At 34.2% G+C, this 17,690-nt stretch overlaps 1 protein-coding gene across 8 annotated transcripts in view; it reads right to left on the bottom strand.

The window, feature by feature from the left end:
* Positions 1-17,690, bottom strand: part of LOC115222941 (phospholipid-transporting ATPase ID) — a 227,749-nt gene that overhangs the window by 50,587 nt on the left and 159,472 nt on the right. For 7 of the 8 annotated variants that reach the window (XM_036500572.1, XM_036500571.1, XM_029793354.2 and 4 more), the window contains 2 exons: positions 11,306-11,364; positions 4,429-4,542 (listed from right to left, as the gene is read on the bottom strand). In XM_036500572.1, coding sequence (XP_036356465.1) covers positions 4,429-4,542; positions 11,306-11,364 — 173 coding nt within the window. Of the gene's footprint in view, positions 1-1,343; positions 1,443-4,428; positions 4,543-11,305; positions 11,365-17,690 lie in introns of all 8 variants that reach the window. The other variant, XM_036500574.1, reaches the window with a different exon arrangement.

The raw sequence follows: 17,690 nt of genomic DNA, 5'->3' as shown, positions 1-17,690 counted from the left end.
CAGCTCACAGGTTGAAATGATGTATCTCAAGTAAATGCTTCAGTCTACTAAACTCTTGGATACAGTAATAAATACTGCTTACCCAGCAGAAAGCCATCACCAAATGCTATTGGTGAGTAATTTACAGGCTTGTGCAGACAAAGCCAAGAAAGGAATTTTAATAACAAAATATATTTGTCATCTTATAGAAATCCTAGCAAATCTTGCACAACAACATCTGTCTTAGACATATGAAATTCTACATATGACACAAAAAAAATTCACTTGACGCCAAAATTTTTTCAGCTGAACATAGAAAACGGTTTTATTTTTTTATCATAAATACAATAAAAGTTATAAGAAGATAGAATCAGCAGAGTCCCAAACAAAGTGTTGTGTAATGTTTAGTAATATAATTTATGTTCTACTTTCATGGTCATCTTTGCTTTTTATATCAGCTTTCATACATTAGTAAAGAAAGTGCCATACAAATACTGGGGTAGAAGTAATTGGTTTACCCCTTCTCCAAATTTTGTGACACTGAACAATGTTAAAAATCAACATTCAATTAAAATTCATCATCTATCTCTAAACTAACTTTCTTGGCTGCAAATATCCTTCTGAGATAATTCTAAAAATAATACAAACATAAAGAAATTTGTGTACTGTAATTTTTTGATGACAACAAAACTTTATGAATAAACACTAATTTTATAGAATAAATAAATTCAATTGATCAGAGCTCGTGAGCTAGTTTCAATTCCCACAATTTTTTATTGTACTTCATTTACATGTGAATGTGCATGAAAAGCCCAGAAGTATATTTTGTTTTTACTTTGTTCAAATGCAAAAAAATACTTATAAATTTTTCATACAGAGGTTTAAAGGGTTAAAAGTGAATTTATATGGGAACTATTTGAACAGACCTTTTACAGCAAGTCACCAATAAATTGTGTGAATTTGAAACCATTTTTACTCACAGGCAGTTGGAATTGTTAATTGCCACATATGTGCAAATAACAATGTCAATTACAGGGTTTGAAATCATAAGCGTTTGGCACCAAATCCAACTTATTAAGTAATCAATTACTAATATCAGATTCTTACATAGATAAGAAACCTAAGGTTTTTAAAGGACATTTTGCATTCAAGGCATTTTAGAGGCTAATTTTCCTTTCAAAGTATTGCAGCAAAAATTACAAGTACTCAAATTTTTTTAGCTTCTAAAAAAGAAAAAAACAATAAATAATGAAAATAATTATAATAATTTAGCACTTTTGTGATCACCATAGGTAACATGAATTTAGCACTTTTAGAATCAGCCAAAGGTAACATGAAATGAAATATACCCAAATTTCACTTACTATGTCATCAATAGCACTTTTAATGGCACTGAGTCCCAGAACAGTGACTAACGGTATGAATGTGGCAATTGGATTCAGAGATGACACCTGTGGAATCAGCTTTTATGACAAAATACTCCATTATTAATGATGTCTACATCACAGATGACTTTATCATTTTCAAACTATTTAAAGAAATTTATGAAATTAATTAAGGAGATTTGCTGAATTGTCTAAGATAATATGACCTTTCTTAACCAAATATATTTTCCTTTTCCTCAAATAGAAAAATTATGGTCTCTTAAAAATTGGCGGTAACATCTAGGAGAAAGACTCTTTTACCCAAGATAATGTCTATGAATGATTACAGAGGTTGTTGTATTAACTATAAACATATGGTTCTACAGAGAGAGAGAGAGAGAGAGAGAGACTTGGGAAACCTACGATGCTAAAGGCACGGTTTTTATAATAGTTTCCTTCTGCTACTTGTTTTATTATTGCTAAAAGCATTAGAACCTAGTAAATTTATCCAACAACTATTCCAGCACCAACATCATTATCCTCCAACATTGACTTACTTGAATATATTTTTAATATGCCAGATAAAAAAAAAAAAAGAAAGAAGGAAATGCCAATCAAAAAACAAAGGTTTGTTTCTTCAATGGCATTTTCTGATTAGCAATCTTCTATTTTCCACTAATATAAAAATGAAGAAAGTAACATGAGCTCCTTGAAATGTGGATGTAATCAATTTCTTCTATACAATTCTAAATCACAATTTTCAAAGTGTTTAGACTGGCCAACTAAAGGATTCAGCTGTCTTTAATCTCTTACATGGAAAGTTTCCTGTCAGATTGCAGAACACAATTATAAGTCCTCAGACATGCATTATCAACTCTGGTATTCTTCAAGATTTGTTTTATATTACCCAGACTCTCCCTCTTGTATGTTAACAACTTAACCTGCAGTCACCTCAAACAACAGTCATTCCTATCCAAATTATAGCATTTTTGTTCCTCCTTAATATTCTGAATATAGACATACAACCAACCCTAACACCACTTTCCAAATTTACACTGCCCTCATGAATAGAGAACCCAAAACCATTCTCCAGTGGGAACAAGATAATCTTGCATAAAGACATAATCACTGCACAAAATGCACAGACACAGTCTTGTGCATCACACTCTCTCATCTGGGACAACATGTAATTCAAACCCCACAAAGCTGCAGCAAGTGACAAGCAATTCAAACTTTCTACAAATCCCGTTTCACAATAACTGAAGATCTTTCTTAAGAAGATTGTGAAACCCATTATTTGTAACATAACTGTGTCTCAGAGAATAACTTTCCTCTTATTAGCTTTAGAAAATACTTCAGTTCAGTAGCAATTTATACATTACTTTATAAATGGTACAGACTATTCACTTCCTCTTTGAAGTGTACATTTACAATATCTATATCTATACTACGCGGAGGCGTGTGGTTTAGTGGATCATACGATTGCGGTTTCGATTCCGGGACCGGGCAACGCGGTGTGTTCTTGAGCAAAACACTTCATTTCATGTTGCTCCGGTCCACTCAGCGGGCAAAAATGAGTAACGCTGTGATGGACTGGTGTCCCATCCAGCTGGGGAACACATACGCCATAGAAACCGGGAAACCGGGCCCATGAGCTTGGCTAGGCTTTAAAAGGGCGCATTTATTTTATTTTATATCTATACTACATTAAAATCAACTCAGTTTTTAACAGTCATCCTGGATGTGTAGATAATCCAAAGCCAACAGTACTAATATTGTTATCTATAAAAACTCCCAGAACATGTACAGCACTGGCTTAGTAAATAATGAAATTACTTTGCTCAGTTTAGAAATGAATGTTCCTAGTTTGGATCTAGTATGGGGACCATGTACATCATCATCATAATTATTTAAAAGTCACTTTTCTTTACTTGCATGGGTCAGATGGAATTTGTTGAAGCAGATATTTCTATGGCAAGATGCCTTTCTTGCTGCTAATGCTCAACTATCTCCGAGCAAAGTAATAATTACCCATAGGCAGATATGTTTCTCATAGAAGACTAAAATCAAATAACCTTGCTTATATGATAACAATGTACATTTACAACTATCATGTGGTATCTAGCACAAGGGTACACACACATGCATACACACACGCATGCACACACACAGTATACCTATCTATCTATCTATACACACACACACACACACACACACACACACACAATGGGTTCTTTTCAGTTTCATCATCATCATCATCGTTTAACATCCGTTTTCCATGCTAGCACGGGTTGGACGGTTTAAATTCATTCACAAGGCTTTGGTGGGCCTGGGACTATAGTAGAAAACACTTGACTAAAGTACTGCCCAATGAGATTGAATCCATGATCACACAGTTGGGAAGCAAGCTTCTTGACCAGGCAACCACACCTGCATACCTGATCGAAACATAGCATAACTGTAAATATTGGTAAATCCTCATCATTATCATTTAGCATCCATCTTCTATGCTGTCTTGGGTTGGACACATTCTAATGATGAGTTCAGTTTTAACAACAATTCTCTCAGACAAATTTGATATTTAACATAGCTCATTGTAATTTTGTTAGTAGGTAGTACGTCCAAAAGACTTTGAAACAACAGGGTCTTCAGCTGTAGCTGTAAGTTTATATAATTAACATAAAAACACTAAAAGGTTTACTATTATAAAATTGTAGCATTTTTGTATGTCATTGCCCTTAATAAGTCATATCAATTTCACCATAACTTGCCTGGTATATTTCAGAATGGAATTTCTCCATTAGTCAATCCCTAGCAACTACTTACATTCCAACTCTAATTTTTTTCTTTTTTGTTTTTCTTTTTCTATACTAATCCTTATTATTACCAAAAAGACATGCCAAATTATAACACTTTTTAAATAATATATGCCATATATCATTCAAAAATGATAAATCACCAATCCTTCTTGCCAACCGTGATCAATATTGTTAATTCAAAGACACACACAAATACATACAACAGAGTAAGTAAATCACTTTCAGCTCATTGCACAAAGGTGGAAGTACAGTATTTGTTTACATACCTGTAGGATAAGGAGAATTAGAAAATAAGAATTGGCAAGTCGCCGGAACTGCTCAAATAAGTTCTTGGGAAGAAATGTAAAAACATTGTACTTGGATGTACTGATGTAGTTAGTCTGAAATTAAAATAAATGACATTGGTTCTCTAGGTGTCAACATTGGGAGAATTCTCAACAGAGAATAGCTGGAATCAAATTTACAAATCATAAAAACAAGCAAGTGCATAAGAAAAGAATCAATTATGGTGTGATTTTGAAGTCATTATAGTATGCTGCCCATCACTCTGATGAAGCAAGCCTGAGGGTCTAAGTCATCATCATCATTTAACGTCTGTTTTCCATGCAAGCATGTGTTGGACGGTTCGACCGGGGTCTGGGATGCCAGAAGGCTGCACCAGGCTCCAAACTGATCTGGCAGTGTTTCTACAGCTGGATGCCCTTCCTAATGCCAACCACTCCATGAGTGTAGTGGGTACTTTTTACATGCCACTGGCACAGGTGCCAGGCAAGGCTAGCAATGGTTACGATCGGTTGGTACTTTTTACGTGCCACCAGCATGGAAGCAAGTCAAGGCAGCGCTGGCATCAGCCACGTTCGGATGGTGCTTTTTACGTGCCGCCGGCACAGGGATCACAACTACAATTTCCATTGATTTTTGATTTTGATGTACTTGACTCAATAGGTCTCCTCAAGCACAGGGTCGAAACAGTGTTTCTTTACTTGCCACGTGCACAGGAGTCAGTCCAGCGGCACTGACATTGGCCGGGTACCAGTCATAGGATTTGGTTCAATTTTGTTTGAGTGGTTAAATGAATTTTTAACTGATTGAATATGAGTTTAGTTTTCTACCACTCATAAGAGTAATACTTTGATAGAAGATGCAGCAGTGTAAGTCTACATGAAACTTTTGCAAGAAATTTAAGATATCAGCAATTCAGTCTGCTTTAGTTCCTAATAATTCAATTTAATACTTCAGTAATAAAATCATCATCATCATCATTTAACATCCGTTTTCCATGCTAGCATGGGTTGGACGGTTCGACCGGAGTCTGGTAAGCCATGGAGGCTGCACCAGGATCCAGTCTGATTTGGCAGTGTTTCTACAGCTGGATGCCTTTCCTAATGCCAACCACTCTGTGAGTGTAGTGGGTGTTTTTTATGTGCTACTGGCACAGGGGCCAGAGCAGGCTGGCAAACAGCCACGATCGGTTGGTGCTTTTACGTGTCACTGACACGGACGCCAGTCAGGCAGCGCTAGTATCTGCCACGTTCGGACGGTGCTTTTTACGTGTCACCGGTACAGGTGTCTTAAGAATAACAAATTAGAATCATCTCGTACTAAGTATAGTTTCTTATAAATTAGAACCTCAAATTTGATACCAGCACTTGTTCATTCTGAAAATATTGAGACACTACTTATCTTGGTTTTAGTTATAGGGAGCTTTTAGGTAAAAATAGTGCCTAAAATCTATTTAATATTTTAAAGCAACTCTAAATAGGAATTTTTATTTTAACATTTTTATACAGGTTTTTACATGCTGATATGCTTTTATAAATTCAGATAAGCTTTTAAATGAACTGCTGGAAGATAGACTTTATAACGGGATGCCCTTCCTCAAAGAAAGAGTCAATCTGAGTAATAACTATTTTCCATTAACAGATAAAATAATATTAGACTTTGAATGATCACATGATATAACATCAATGACAGGATTTGAAATCAAGACTCATGAGTCAGTCACCAATATTTCCAGTACTTTATTATAGGACACTTTTACAGTCATCATATAACCATAGATAGTGGTGAGATTTTATTTAAACTTTGAAATCAATGTTAAATCAACAATGGGAGAAATGTTGGTATTATTCAATATTATATTTACCTCTCGAATATAGATATTTTTCTATAATGCAATTTATAAATTCCTTTTGATAGAATTTTCAAATATTAATAAAGGAATTTTCAAATATTAATAAATGAAGTGTCAAAGCTGACAGGAAGTGTCGATGCTTCCTAGGGCTAAATAGCGGTGGTGTGATTCCCTTTACGGGACTGTCACGTTAAGTTGACAGTATACAACCGCTCTATCGTTCCACCCCTGCTCATATCTCTCTGAGATATTTAGAAATTTAATATTTCTAATAAATAAATGTTATTTAAGAATGGATTTTTGGAATCAGTTGGTCTCAAAAGATATCGGAACTATATTACTTGAATGAGTGTATGTCAGTGTATGCCTTTGTTTATAAAATAGCCATATTAGTGTGATTGTGGAATAAAGAGTATTTTATGCTATTATTTTGTCAACAGAAAAAAATGAGTGTCCATTAAATTTGCAAGTCGCTAGATAATATCAATACAGTTTGAACTTCTTTAGACTAATGCCTGTGGAGTTTTGCAGTTTGAATAGGATTGAGTACAAATCTTAGTGTCAGAGAAACAAGTGAGGATGATATGTGTAGGAAAGGTAAGTTCATCAATTCGAAATGATATGCAGCTGGTATGTACGATATCAATATGTATATCTATGTGTCGGTATGTATATTTGCATGCATATCATCATTATTTTACATGTACTTCTCCATGCTGGTATGAGTTGGACACGTCATCATAATCCATGTCAGTACATGTTGAGTATTACTACAGTTTTAGAATGATTGGGTACCATCCTTGCTAGTACATTCCTTTTTTAGCATGGTTTTTATGGCTGGATGGTCTGTCTAAAGCCAACCATTTTATAGAGAACTAGACTTACTACCCAGCATTGCCTGGTAAAGTATTCACAGAATTGTTTGCCCTTTTTGTAGAATGGGAATTCAGAGTACTTATGCATGTATGTATATTTAACCTAACTTCTGGACTTATCTAATTGGAACTATCCAAATAATAGTAATCAATTTACAAGAGTAGAAGCTGTTTTTTATCCTGAAAATCACCTGTTACTTTTGTTTTAAAGTGAAAGATGTTTGAATGTGTATGAAATGGACATGTGTATGTGTGTGTACGAGTGTATGAGAGAGAGAGAGAGAATGAGAGAAAGAGAGTGTGACACATACATGAGAACACACACATTCACTTACACTCTCTCTCTCTCTCACACACACACATGCACACATACATACAAAAAAGATGTACACATATGTATTGATGTATGTACATTTGCATGACAACAGACCCCTTCACTCATTCTCTTTCTCTCTCTCTCTCACACACATACACACACATCTAATTCATATACACATACATCTTACACTTTCTCTTTTCTTTCACTTTAAAACAAAAGTAAATAAAAGTTTTTTTACGGAAATTAACAAACTCCAGATGATGAAATCACATTCAGTTAAAAATATTTCTAAATTATTAAAATACTGCGTCCATCAAAAAGTCAATGTTTTTTTTTTCTTAGAGAGTACGAGGACTGTGTGTGTATATGTCACAGAGAGTGGACATGTGCTTGTGTTAATGGACACACGATGACATTCATTATATGTGTGTGCATTCTGTATGTGTGTTGACTTCACAGAAGCCATGTATTTTTTCATCAAGAAATAACAAAAATTGTGTTTAATCATTTAAATAGAGGTCCAAATATCACAAAAATGTGTACTGCACTGCCACAGTAAAAATAGATGCATACAAAAAATAAGATAAAATATACTATTTCTGAGATATTTCAGTAACACACAAACATCCCTAGAGTTTTAGTATTATCAAGATACTGTAGGCATTTTATTGTAGCATTAGCATTAGAAATGTTGCCTTGCCTCTATATGACTAAAGAGTTCTCTGTACCTTGTAGTTTTTGTTTGTTTACAGAGTGAACTGGATGAACATTATTATAACACAAGCACTAGAGAGGTTGCCATGTCCTCTCTACCTTACACTGTCTTCAAAACATGACTGAAGGATGATAGAAGAGAGAATGATGATAAAAGAGCTATAGTGAGAGGGTGTCAGGAAAGAGTAAGAATGGGAAACTTGAGTGATTGGAGCAAGAGTGTGATAGCTACATGCTGATTGTTGGTAAGAAGATGGAACAGAATATAGCAAGAGTTATCTAATGATGGAAGACAGCATGATAATAAGGAAAAGGAAGGAAAAGCACCCACTACACTCACAGAGTTGTTGGCGTTAGGAGGGGGATCCAGCTGTAGAAACACTGCCAGATCAAGATTGAAGCCTGGTGCAGCCTTCTGGCTTGCCAGTTCTCAGTCAAACCTTCCAATCCATGCCAGCATGGAAAGTGGACGCTAAATGATGATGATGACGATGAAAGAAAGGAGTAATGGAAGTGAGAGACTAATGTGAAAGACAAAGTGATGGACATTAACATAAAGGAGTAATGCAAGAGAGGGAGAGAAAAAGAGAGAGAGAATAATGTGAAACAGCTAGTGATGGACATCAGCAATGAGCGATATCAGGACTAATGTGACAGAGAGAGAGAGGGAGAAAGAGGAGAGAGAGAAGAAAGATAGGCGAGAGAGAGAGAGAGAAGAAAGATAGGCAAGAGAGAGAGAAGAAAGATAGGAGAGAGAGAGAGAAGAAAGATAGGAGAGAGAGAGAGAAGAAAGATAAGAGAGAGAGAGAGAGAAGAAAGATAGGAGAGAGAGAGAAGAAAGATAGGAGAGAGAGAGAAGAAAGATAGGAGAGAGAGAGAGAGAAGAAAGATAGGAGAGAGAGAAGATAGGAGAGAGAGAGAGAGAGAAGAAAGATAGGCAAGAGAGAGAGAAGAAAGATAGGAGAGAGAGAGAGAAGAAAGATAGGAGAGAGAGAGAGAAGAAAGATAGGAGAGAGAGAGAGAGAAGAAAGATAGGAGAGAGAGAGAGAGAGAGAAGAAAGATAGGAGAGAGAGAGAGAGAGAAGATAGGAGAGAGAGAGAGAGAGAGAGAAGAAAGATAGGAGAGAGAGAGAGAGAGAGATGGTAGCAATAAAAATTGGTGATGGTAGGAAAGTAATGAAATAACATATCAAAGGAGGGCATATATGCAGATAAAATGAGTATATTTGTAACTGTACACAGCATAAAGGAGACAAAAAACATATGAAAATATATCTATGTAACAGCTGTGAAATGTTTGTACACATGTATATGTATGTGATCATATATACATGAGCAGGTGTATCTATACAAGTAAAATGGGATGTACGAAAACTAAAAATTAGCATTGAACAAGTATTGATCTTTAACTTGAAAACAATGTTGGAAGGAATTAGCAACAAAACAAAAAAATATGAAACAATGCAAATTTCATGTTGTTGTTGTTGCTGTTGTTGTGGAAGGGAGGAGGAGGTTCAGCTACAAGTAAGCTCTAATTAAGCAGACTGATGAAAAAAAGTGTTCCAGTTGTGACCATCCATGCTTTTGGTATTTCAAGAACCATTTTGTATCATGTATCATCTATATTATAATTCTGCCTGTTCATTCATTCACACATTGTTAGAGAGAGGGGGAGATGGAGTGAGTGAGGAGCGTGTATAAAGTAAAGTAAATATGATAAAATACTGCATAATAAGGAATATGCAATTATATATAGATCTCACAGTTTCAATAAGATTAAATACTAACAAATATATGTATTAAGTATTGTATAGATTGTTATTGTTTATTTTTCTTCCATTTATTACACAGGCAACAAGATTTATAGGCAATAAAAATGCAAATCATCCTTTCTTTCTTAAATAGCTCCCCTTAATTCTTTTTATTCCATGGAATTTCCATAAATCCTTCTAGTCTTTTTTTATTAAGGTAATGAGAAAATTTGTCTACTTCTAGCAGCATGAGTGCATGTACCACTTGTATACCAGAAAATATTTATGACCAATATTGTCTCTGGATAAATATGATACTTCTATAGTAACTAGAGAGATTACTATATCTATAAAGTGCTACTAGTAAATTTCCAAGGTACATTAACATAGTAAAGAGGTACTAACTGTTTAATTTCATAAAAAACCAAACCAGTAGACTAATAAAAATTTGGTTGCTATAGCTGTTAAGTGCTATCTACTCAAGCAAACCTAGGTGTAATGCAAAGACACAGCTGAAACCTGGAGAGTTTGTTTCCTATATTCATTCTGATATTCATTCTATATTCCCATATTCTATATTCCTATATTCATTCTATATTCCTATATTCTATATTCCTATATTCTATATTCCTATATTCATTCTATATTCCCATATTCTATATTCCTATATTCATTCTATATTCTTATATTCATTCTATATTCCCATATTCTATATTCCTATATTCATTCTGATATTCATTCTATATTCCTATATTTATTCTATATTCCTATATTCATTCTGATATTCATTCTATATTTCTATATTCCTATATCCATTCTGATATTCATTCTATATTCCCATATTCTATATTCCTATATTCATTCTGATATTCATTCTATATTCCCATATTCTATATTCCTATATTCATTCTATATTCATTCAGATATCCATTCTGTCTGAGACCATGTTCTACTTCCCATAATGCAATGTCTGGTTGTGTGAAATGTGACGTGACAATTGGAAAATATTATGTAACGTTTATGGGATAATCTATCTATATTGTGCTAGGTGCATACTACACCTAACACAATCTGATTGCATTACATTGTAGCAACTTGAGCACTTTGTGTCTTTAAGCTGATGTGATAATTACAGTGAAATTGATCAAAGTGAATGTTAGTTTTTTTTCTCCTAAAATATTAAAGATTACTTGAGGAAAATATTTGTGCTTTTAGTTTGCTGAGTGTATTTGCCCTTTTGTGTTAGACTGACAGCATTATGAAGGCATTAAAGGAAATAATGCCTTTGGTAAGGTTTCAACCTATGAATGTTTCTAACTTCAAAAGTTCATTTATATGTTGACTACTTACGGCATATCCAAACTGGAGGTTATATTCAGCATTGTTGACTTTAATTCGGCGTTCGAGTTCTATAAAAAAAAACAAATTACAAGTCATTTCTTATTTCTAACTAAAACTGAAATAAATCAAATGTATATAATGAACACAATATATAAATAAGAAAATATAAATTAAGAAAACCAACCGAAACTGCAGAGATGTTAACAGAGCATCTTGGTGCCAAGAGATTGAAATAAAACACGTATATATTTTCAATTTCAAATTATGTAGATGAGGAGGAGGTAGGGTATATAGAGTGAACTGTATGGTGACTATGTGAGTAGTATATGTAATGTGTGTTAGTAAGTTGTATACCGTAAATCCTCGAGTATAATCCACATTTTTTTTCCCAAAATTTAAAGGCCAAAATCCCTAGTGCGTACTATATATGAAGTTAAAAATGAAAAAATATTTTCTAAGCAATGTCCGAGTCACTATTTGCTGTCCGGCAATGTTTATTCAGACGCATTTTGTGATGTCAGGCGCGAAAATACCTTAAGCTAAGCCTGAATGCAATGAAGTCATAAAAGAATCATTCATTACTTGCAGTAAGCAACATTTATTAAATGTTGTTACTGTTATTTCTTTATTTTCTGCAAACAAAATGCACAAAAGCCTACACGTTTGCATTGTTATATATACAATAATAATAAAGGATGTTACCGTATACATTTTTACAAACCAAGGACGTTATATAGACCTCCTTGACTCAAGTTAGATAAGGGGTACGTATTATACACAAGGTTTAGGTTTTTCAGAGGAACAGCCCCCTAAAAATCTCCTGCATATTATACTCAAGGGCAGACTATACTCGAGGATTTATGGTATATGAAAATTATTACATGCTAATTAAATTTGCAGGGATTCTATCCTGACATTTGATGATAAATTTCCTCAAATGTCAAGAATTTTTCTCAGGATTCTTGCACATTACACAAGATGGCATTTTTCTGCAGGTTGACAATATGTACTTCAAATGCAATATCCTTCAGCCTTTTATGTAGCAATTTGGATGTTACATTCAATGCATTAATTACCACAGGAACAATTTTCATCTTGTTCCACAATTTTTTTCCTCTCTCTGGGTAGGTCCTGGTATTTCTCAATTTTAATCAGTTTTCTTGATCTCCATACTACTACGATATAGGACTGCAAAGTCTTATAATTTTTTTATATATAGTGTCTTTCTACAATCATATCTGGTCAATTTGGTTCAATAGCTCACTTTTTCTTATTATTACCATGATTAAGTGAGAACCTGGTGGAATCATTACTGCACTGGACAAACTGCTTAGCAGCATTTTGTCCATCGTTATGTCCTGAGTTCAAATGTCACCGAGGTCAACTTTGTCTTTCATCCTTCCAGGGTCAATAAAATAAGTACCATTTGAGTATTGGGATCAATGTAATCAACAGTCTTCCTGCTCCGAATAATTTCAGATCATGTGCCTATAGTAGAAAGGATTATTATTACCTCCGCCAAGGAAGGAGGTTATGTTTTCATTGGGGTTGGTTTGTCCATCCGTCTGTCTGTGTGCAAAATAACTCAAAAAGTTGTGAACGGTATTTGATGAAACTTGCAGGAAAAGTTGGTAATGACACAAGGAACAGATGATCTGGGAATTTTTATGGATTCTTTAAGGATTTTTCATTTGTTATATTTACTTTATATGAAGTACTACAATGTTACGATCTTTGACTATCTCCCTTGAAAACACATCGTTTCCACATAACCTATGGTGGCATTGCTGTTTAGTGACAGTGTTGATGATGACAATGGTCTAGATAAGTATGGGAGGAGGATAAAATAATATCAGTGGTTATAATGGCTACAGGAGCTGTGTGATGCTGAGGTGATGGTGGTAATAGTGGTGTTGATGATAGTGTTAGTTATGTGATGGTGGTATTGCAGTGGTTATACTGGTTGTGGTGGTGAAAGTGACTGTCAAGGTAACTGTCATGATAACATTGATGGTGGTGTATGTGGTTGAAGTGGAAGCAATGATAATGCTGCTGATGATGTTGGTGGTTGTGAACTGCTTCAGATAATTCTTGTTTTTAAAGGGGTTTTTTTTACCGCAGCCAAGGAGCTTATATTTTTGCCGCCATTGGTTTGGAAAATTGGGTGATTTTTAGCATGTGTGTATATGGGTGGAAATGAGCTGCTTGGAGGAGGTCTGCGCTCTCCAAGTGCTTTTCTAGTTATTGTTGTAGTTATTATCATCATCACTACCAGCATCAATGTCCTCATTATCTATCATCATCATTATTATCATTACCATTATCGAAAAACAAAAAAAAAAGAAGAAAGGTAATCCGGTACAACTGGATATTTGTAGTATCCAGTTTGAGTGATCAACTTTATATTTTCTCTTTCCATGATCAATAGACTAATTATTACCAACAATATACTAGACTTACTTTAATCACTCTTCCACTGTAACTAGACTTACTTTAATCACTCTTCCACTGTACCACCATTTCTTTTAATGACTGTGTATTTACAAAGTTATAAATAAAGAAGTGCAACTAAACATTACTGATGGTCAGACATATACAAACATGATGGAGTTAGTGGTAAAGCAAGACTAACTTAGGCCAAAGGAGAAGAACTGCCAACAGACTGTAGGAAGGTGGTTGGATAAATCTGCTAACCACCAAACATAAAAACAGAGTAAACTTCATGTCTTTCCTTATGAGTATGCAAGCTAATCTTAATACTAATAAAAAAAAAACATAAAATGAAGGTTCTTTTTTTATTGACTATAAAGCAATGGTGAAACCACATGTGTGTCCCTTTAAATAACTGCCTTTGTGCTTTTATTGTTGAGTCTGTAGTTTGATTTTATATAGGTAAATTCTACTTTTTTTATGATGTAAAGTTATGTAACTAGACACACTGTTTTGAAACCAGTTAACACAAATGCAGGCAGACACACACACATACAAATATATCCCTTAAACTTGAAAATCCAATAAGGGTTAGCAACAGGAAGGGCATCAAACCATAAAAAACAATGTCTCAATAATATGTATTCATCTAATCCATGCTAGCATGGAAAAACAAGCATAAAACAAATGAAGATTTTGTGAATGAATCACCACACAAAAGATTACAAATAGATGCTTAAAATTCAATTAAAACGCTTTGTAAATGATGCAAGGAAAACAAAATCATATACTTGACTGATAAGTAACTAACAATGTGACTATAACAATGTAACCTCTTTCAGTTATTCTAATAAGAGTCTTGAATGAATAATAGCTACTGGTGGAGATTCCTCATGTAGCCAATTGTTTTTGGAGTACTTCAGCTGATTGAAAGACACAAGATTTTAAGTGTTAGTATCTAACCAATCAGGGTTAAGAGCTAGTTTCAAGCTAAATGTGGTTATGATCTGTTTCAAACCATGTGTGGTTTTTGTGGCAATTTTTTGAATTCACAGAAAAAAAAAATATTTGTAAACTGTAAATAAAAAAGAAATTGAATGACATGAAATAAGCTTTGTTTTGTTGCTTAAGTTGATGTAATTTTTCTCTTGGCAAACACAAAATTTTTCAGACTAACACAGTCTCCTATCCTTACACATAACCACACTTCTGTCATGCAATATACTTTAACTGAAATCATTAAAACACTGCTGTATATCAGCCCTAGAATAAACATAAGCCGTAGACAAGTACAATATATATTTCTTTACTATCCACAAGGGGCTAAACATAGAGGGGACAAACAAGGACAGACAAAGGGATTAAGTCGATTACATTGACCCCAGTGCGAAACTGGTACTTTATCTATCGACCCCGAAAGGATGAAAGGCAAAGTCTACCTCGGCAGAATTTGAACTCAGAACGTAACGTCTGACGAAATACCGCTAAGCATTTCACCCGGTGCACTAACGTTTCTGCCAGCTCACCACCTTGACAAGTACAATATAACCAACCCATAACTGCTATAATTATATTTTCCTACAACATAACAATCATCACTTGTCACAGAACAGCAAGTTAGGGAAAGTTAGAAGCCAGATGATATAACCTATACCTGTCATAAATATTCAATAAAAAACTGTCAACAGATATTAATTCAGGTAATTGCTATTGTGCTTAATTGACTTCACCTCCACCACAGACCACCCTACTTTAAACAAAACATTTTTGCAATACCATTTGTCAGCTGATACTGACATCTTCCACATATCAAACACCTTAACTGGGATACTGTCCTCTTTCTCCTGCTTTCCTTGCTGCTGCATCTCCACACGTTTAAGGCTATTTTACATAAACAATCTAAACTCAAACAAAAACTCTGGCTAATGAAACACGATCTTCATTTTTGTTTTGATTCATTATATATTTGTAGCTATTTTCAACTAATCAACATTCTAATATTGTCTGTTATGAAGAAATGAAATCATTACAATGGAAGAATAGAAATGACATCTACTTTTAAACAGATATTTTTAAAGACACTTTTTAAGCAGTTCATACAGGAAACAAATGAAACAGATGCTATCAGAGATAAGTGGGGAAACAAATTTGATTGGATCAGCTTACAGTTGGCCTGCAAAGAGACACTCCGTTGTTATGATACATTGGAAGATCTCTGTCCTCATCACATACAGATATCAAAAATAGAGACAAGAGGAGCTCACTGGGATGAATAAAATATTTTTAAGTACAGCCAATCAACAAATTATATTTTTACAGATATATTTTAGTCTTGTCTACAATTCTGTAGACAAAGAGAGAACCTTATATGATTATTGCTGAGGCGGCGAGCTGGCAGAAACGTTAGCACGCGGAGCGAAATGCTTAGCGGTATTTCGTCTGCCGTTATGTTCTGAATTCAAATTCCGCCGAGGTCGACTTTGCCTTTCATCCTCTCAGGGTCAATAAATAAAGTACCAGTATCGCACTGGGTCGATGTAATCAACTTAATCCCTTTGTCTGTCCTTGTTTGCCCCCTCTATGTTTAGCCCCTTGTGGGTAGTAAAGAACTTTATATGATTATTGCTGGTGTCAAAACATAGTGCAAGGCTACACTCAAATCTAGAACACTGCCTTTGAAATAATAACCTGAATAAACAAATAAAATGCAAATAGTAATGAAAATAAGTAGTTATTATTTTCCACAAAAGGATTAATTCTAATATTAAGAAGCAAAATGGTTAAACTAATGATAGAACAAAAAGAAAGATAATTGTAGATTCAATATACCAAAGTGTGTTTAAAACATATATAGTCTTACTATAAAATGTAACTTGGGAAATATACACAAGGTTTACAACAGAACAGTGACAGTAGTGAACTGACTTCACAGTCAGTGGCAATTTTGCAATATATGTATGGCATTAGTGTAAAAGCAATTTCTTATCAGTTGTCAGATTCAACAATGATATTTAAGTCATTTTCCACTTTGAGATGTTATTTTCAATATGCCTATAAGCTGTATCTTTTCAGCTCTACAGTGATCAAAGTTAAATGAAACCTACCAAAATCTTAAAACGGTTTGAAATTTTGCAATCAAGTCAATATTCATACAGAGACATACTGATGCAATCTGGCTAAATTTAAACTTAGAGATTATGTTAATGATTCCCTCTGCTACTACTCTATGTTCCTTAATTTGTACAGTTCAGATGACAAAAGAAACATGATGTAGTAACAGAGTCTATCATCAGCTTCAAACAAATATATAATAAGTACAAATAATGAATAGGCAAAAGATACAGGGGGACATTCGTCATAACGACAAATAACCAAATGTATGAGATCTTAAAAAAAAAAGAGATATACATGAAATAAAGTCAATGAAACAACCCAGGGATCTCACTGGATATAGCTGATAATTACTATTAATTAGATAATCTAATTAAAGCTGGATGTAACATGGAGGTGGTTGTAATGAAGGTGGGAAAAAATATATGGCAAATACTACTTTCAACGATTTGCAGCTATAAGTTTAATATGATTTTGTTTATATTCAAAGTTGGCATGTGTAATAATAAGCAGGTGTAGATATAATTAATGGACATGTGCTCTTGCTACTTGTCTATTGATCCTAGGTAGCATTTATTATGTTTTCAATGCTGTTGGCACTGCTGGATTAAATGATGCTACCCAGGTGTTGAAACCATAGTGCTATCTGTTTGGCAGCTGATGATGGGAATATATGTTTGATGTGCTTATTGTCTATAAATCTTTTATATCATGTAATCTTGTTGTTTTGTGCAGACTTTCATTCTTATAGAGTTGAACTTGTTGAAGGGCTCAAGGCTGGTTGTAGTTTTGCTGTTTGTATTCTCACATATATTCATATGTAATATCAAGATATCTGGGCGCCTTGCTGTAT

This window comes from Octopus sinensis, linkage group LG2 (assembly GCF_006345805.1).
Source record: "Octopus sinensis linkage group LG2, ASM634580v1, whole genome shotgun sequence".
In the NCBI taxonomy this organism is placed as follows: Eukaryota; Metazoa; Mollusca; class Cephalopoda; order Octopoda; family Octopodidae; genus Octopus; species Octopus sinensis.
Note: the sequence above shows the minus strand (reverse complement) of the source record. Positions and strands in the feature narration are given on the sequence as shown.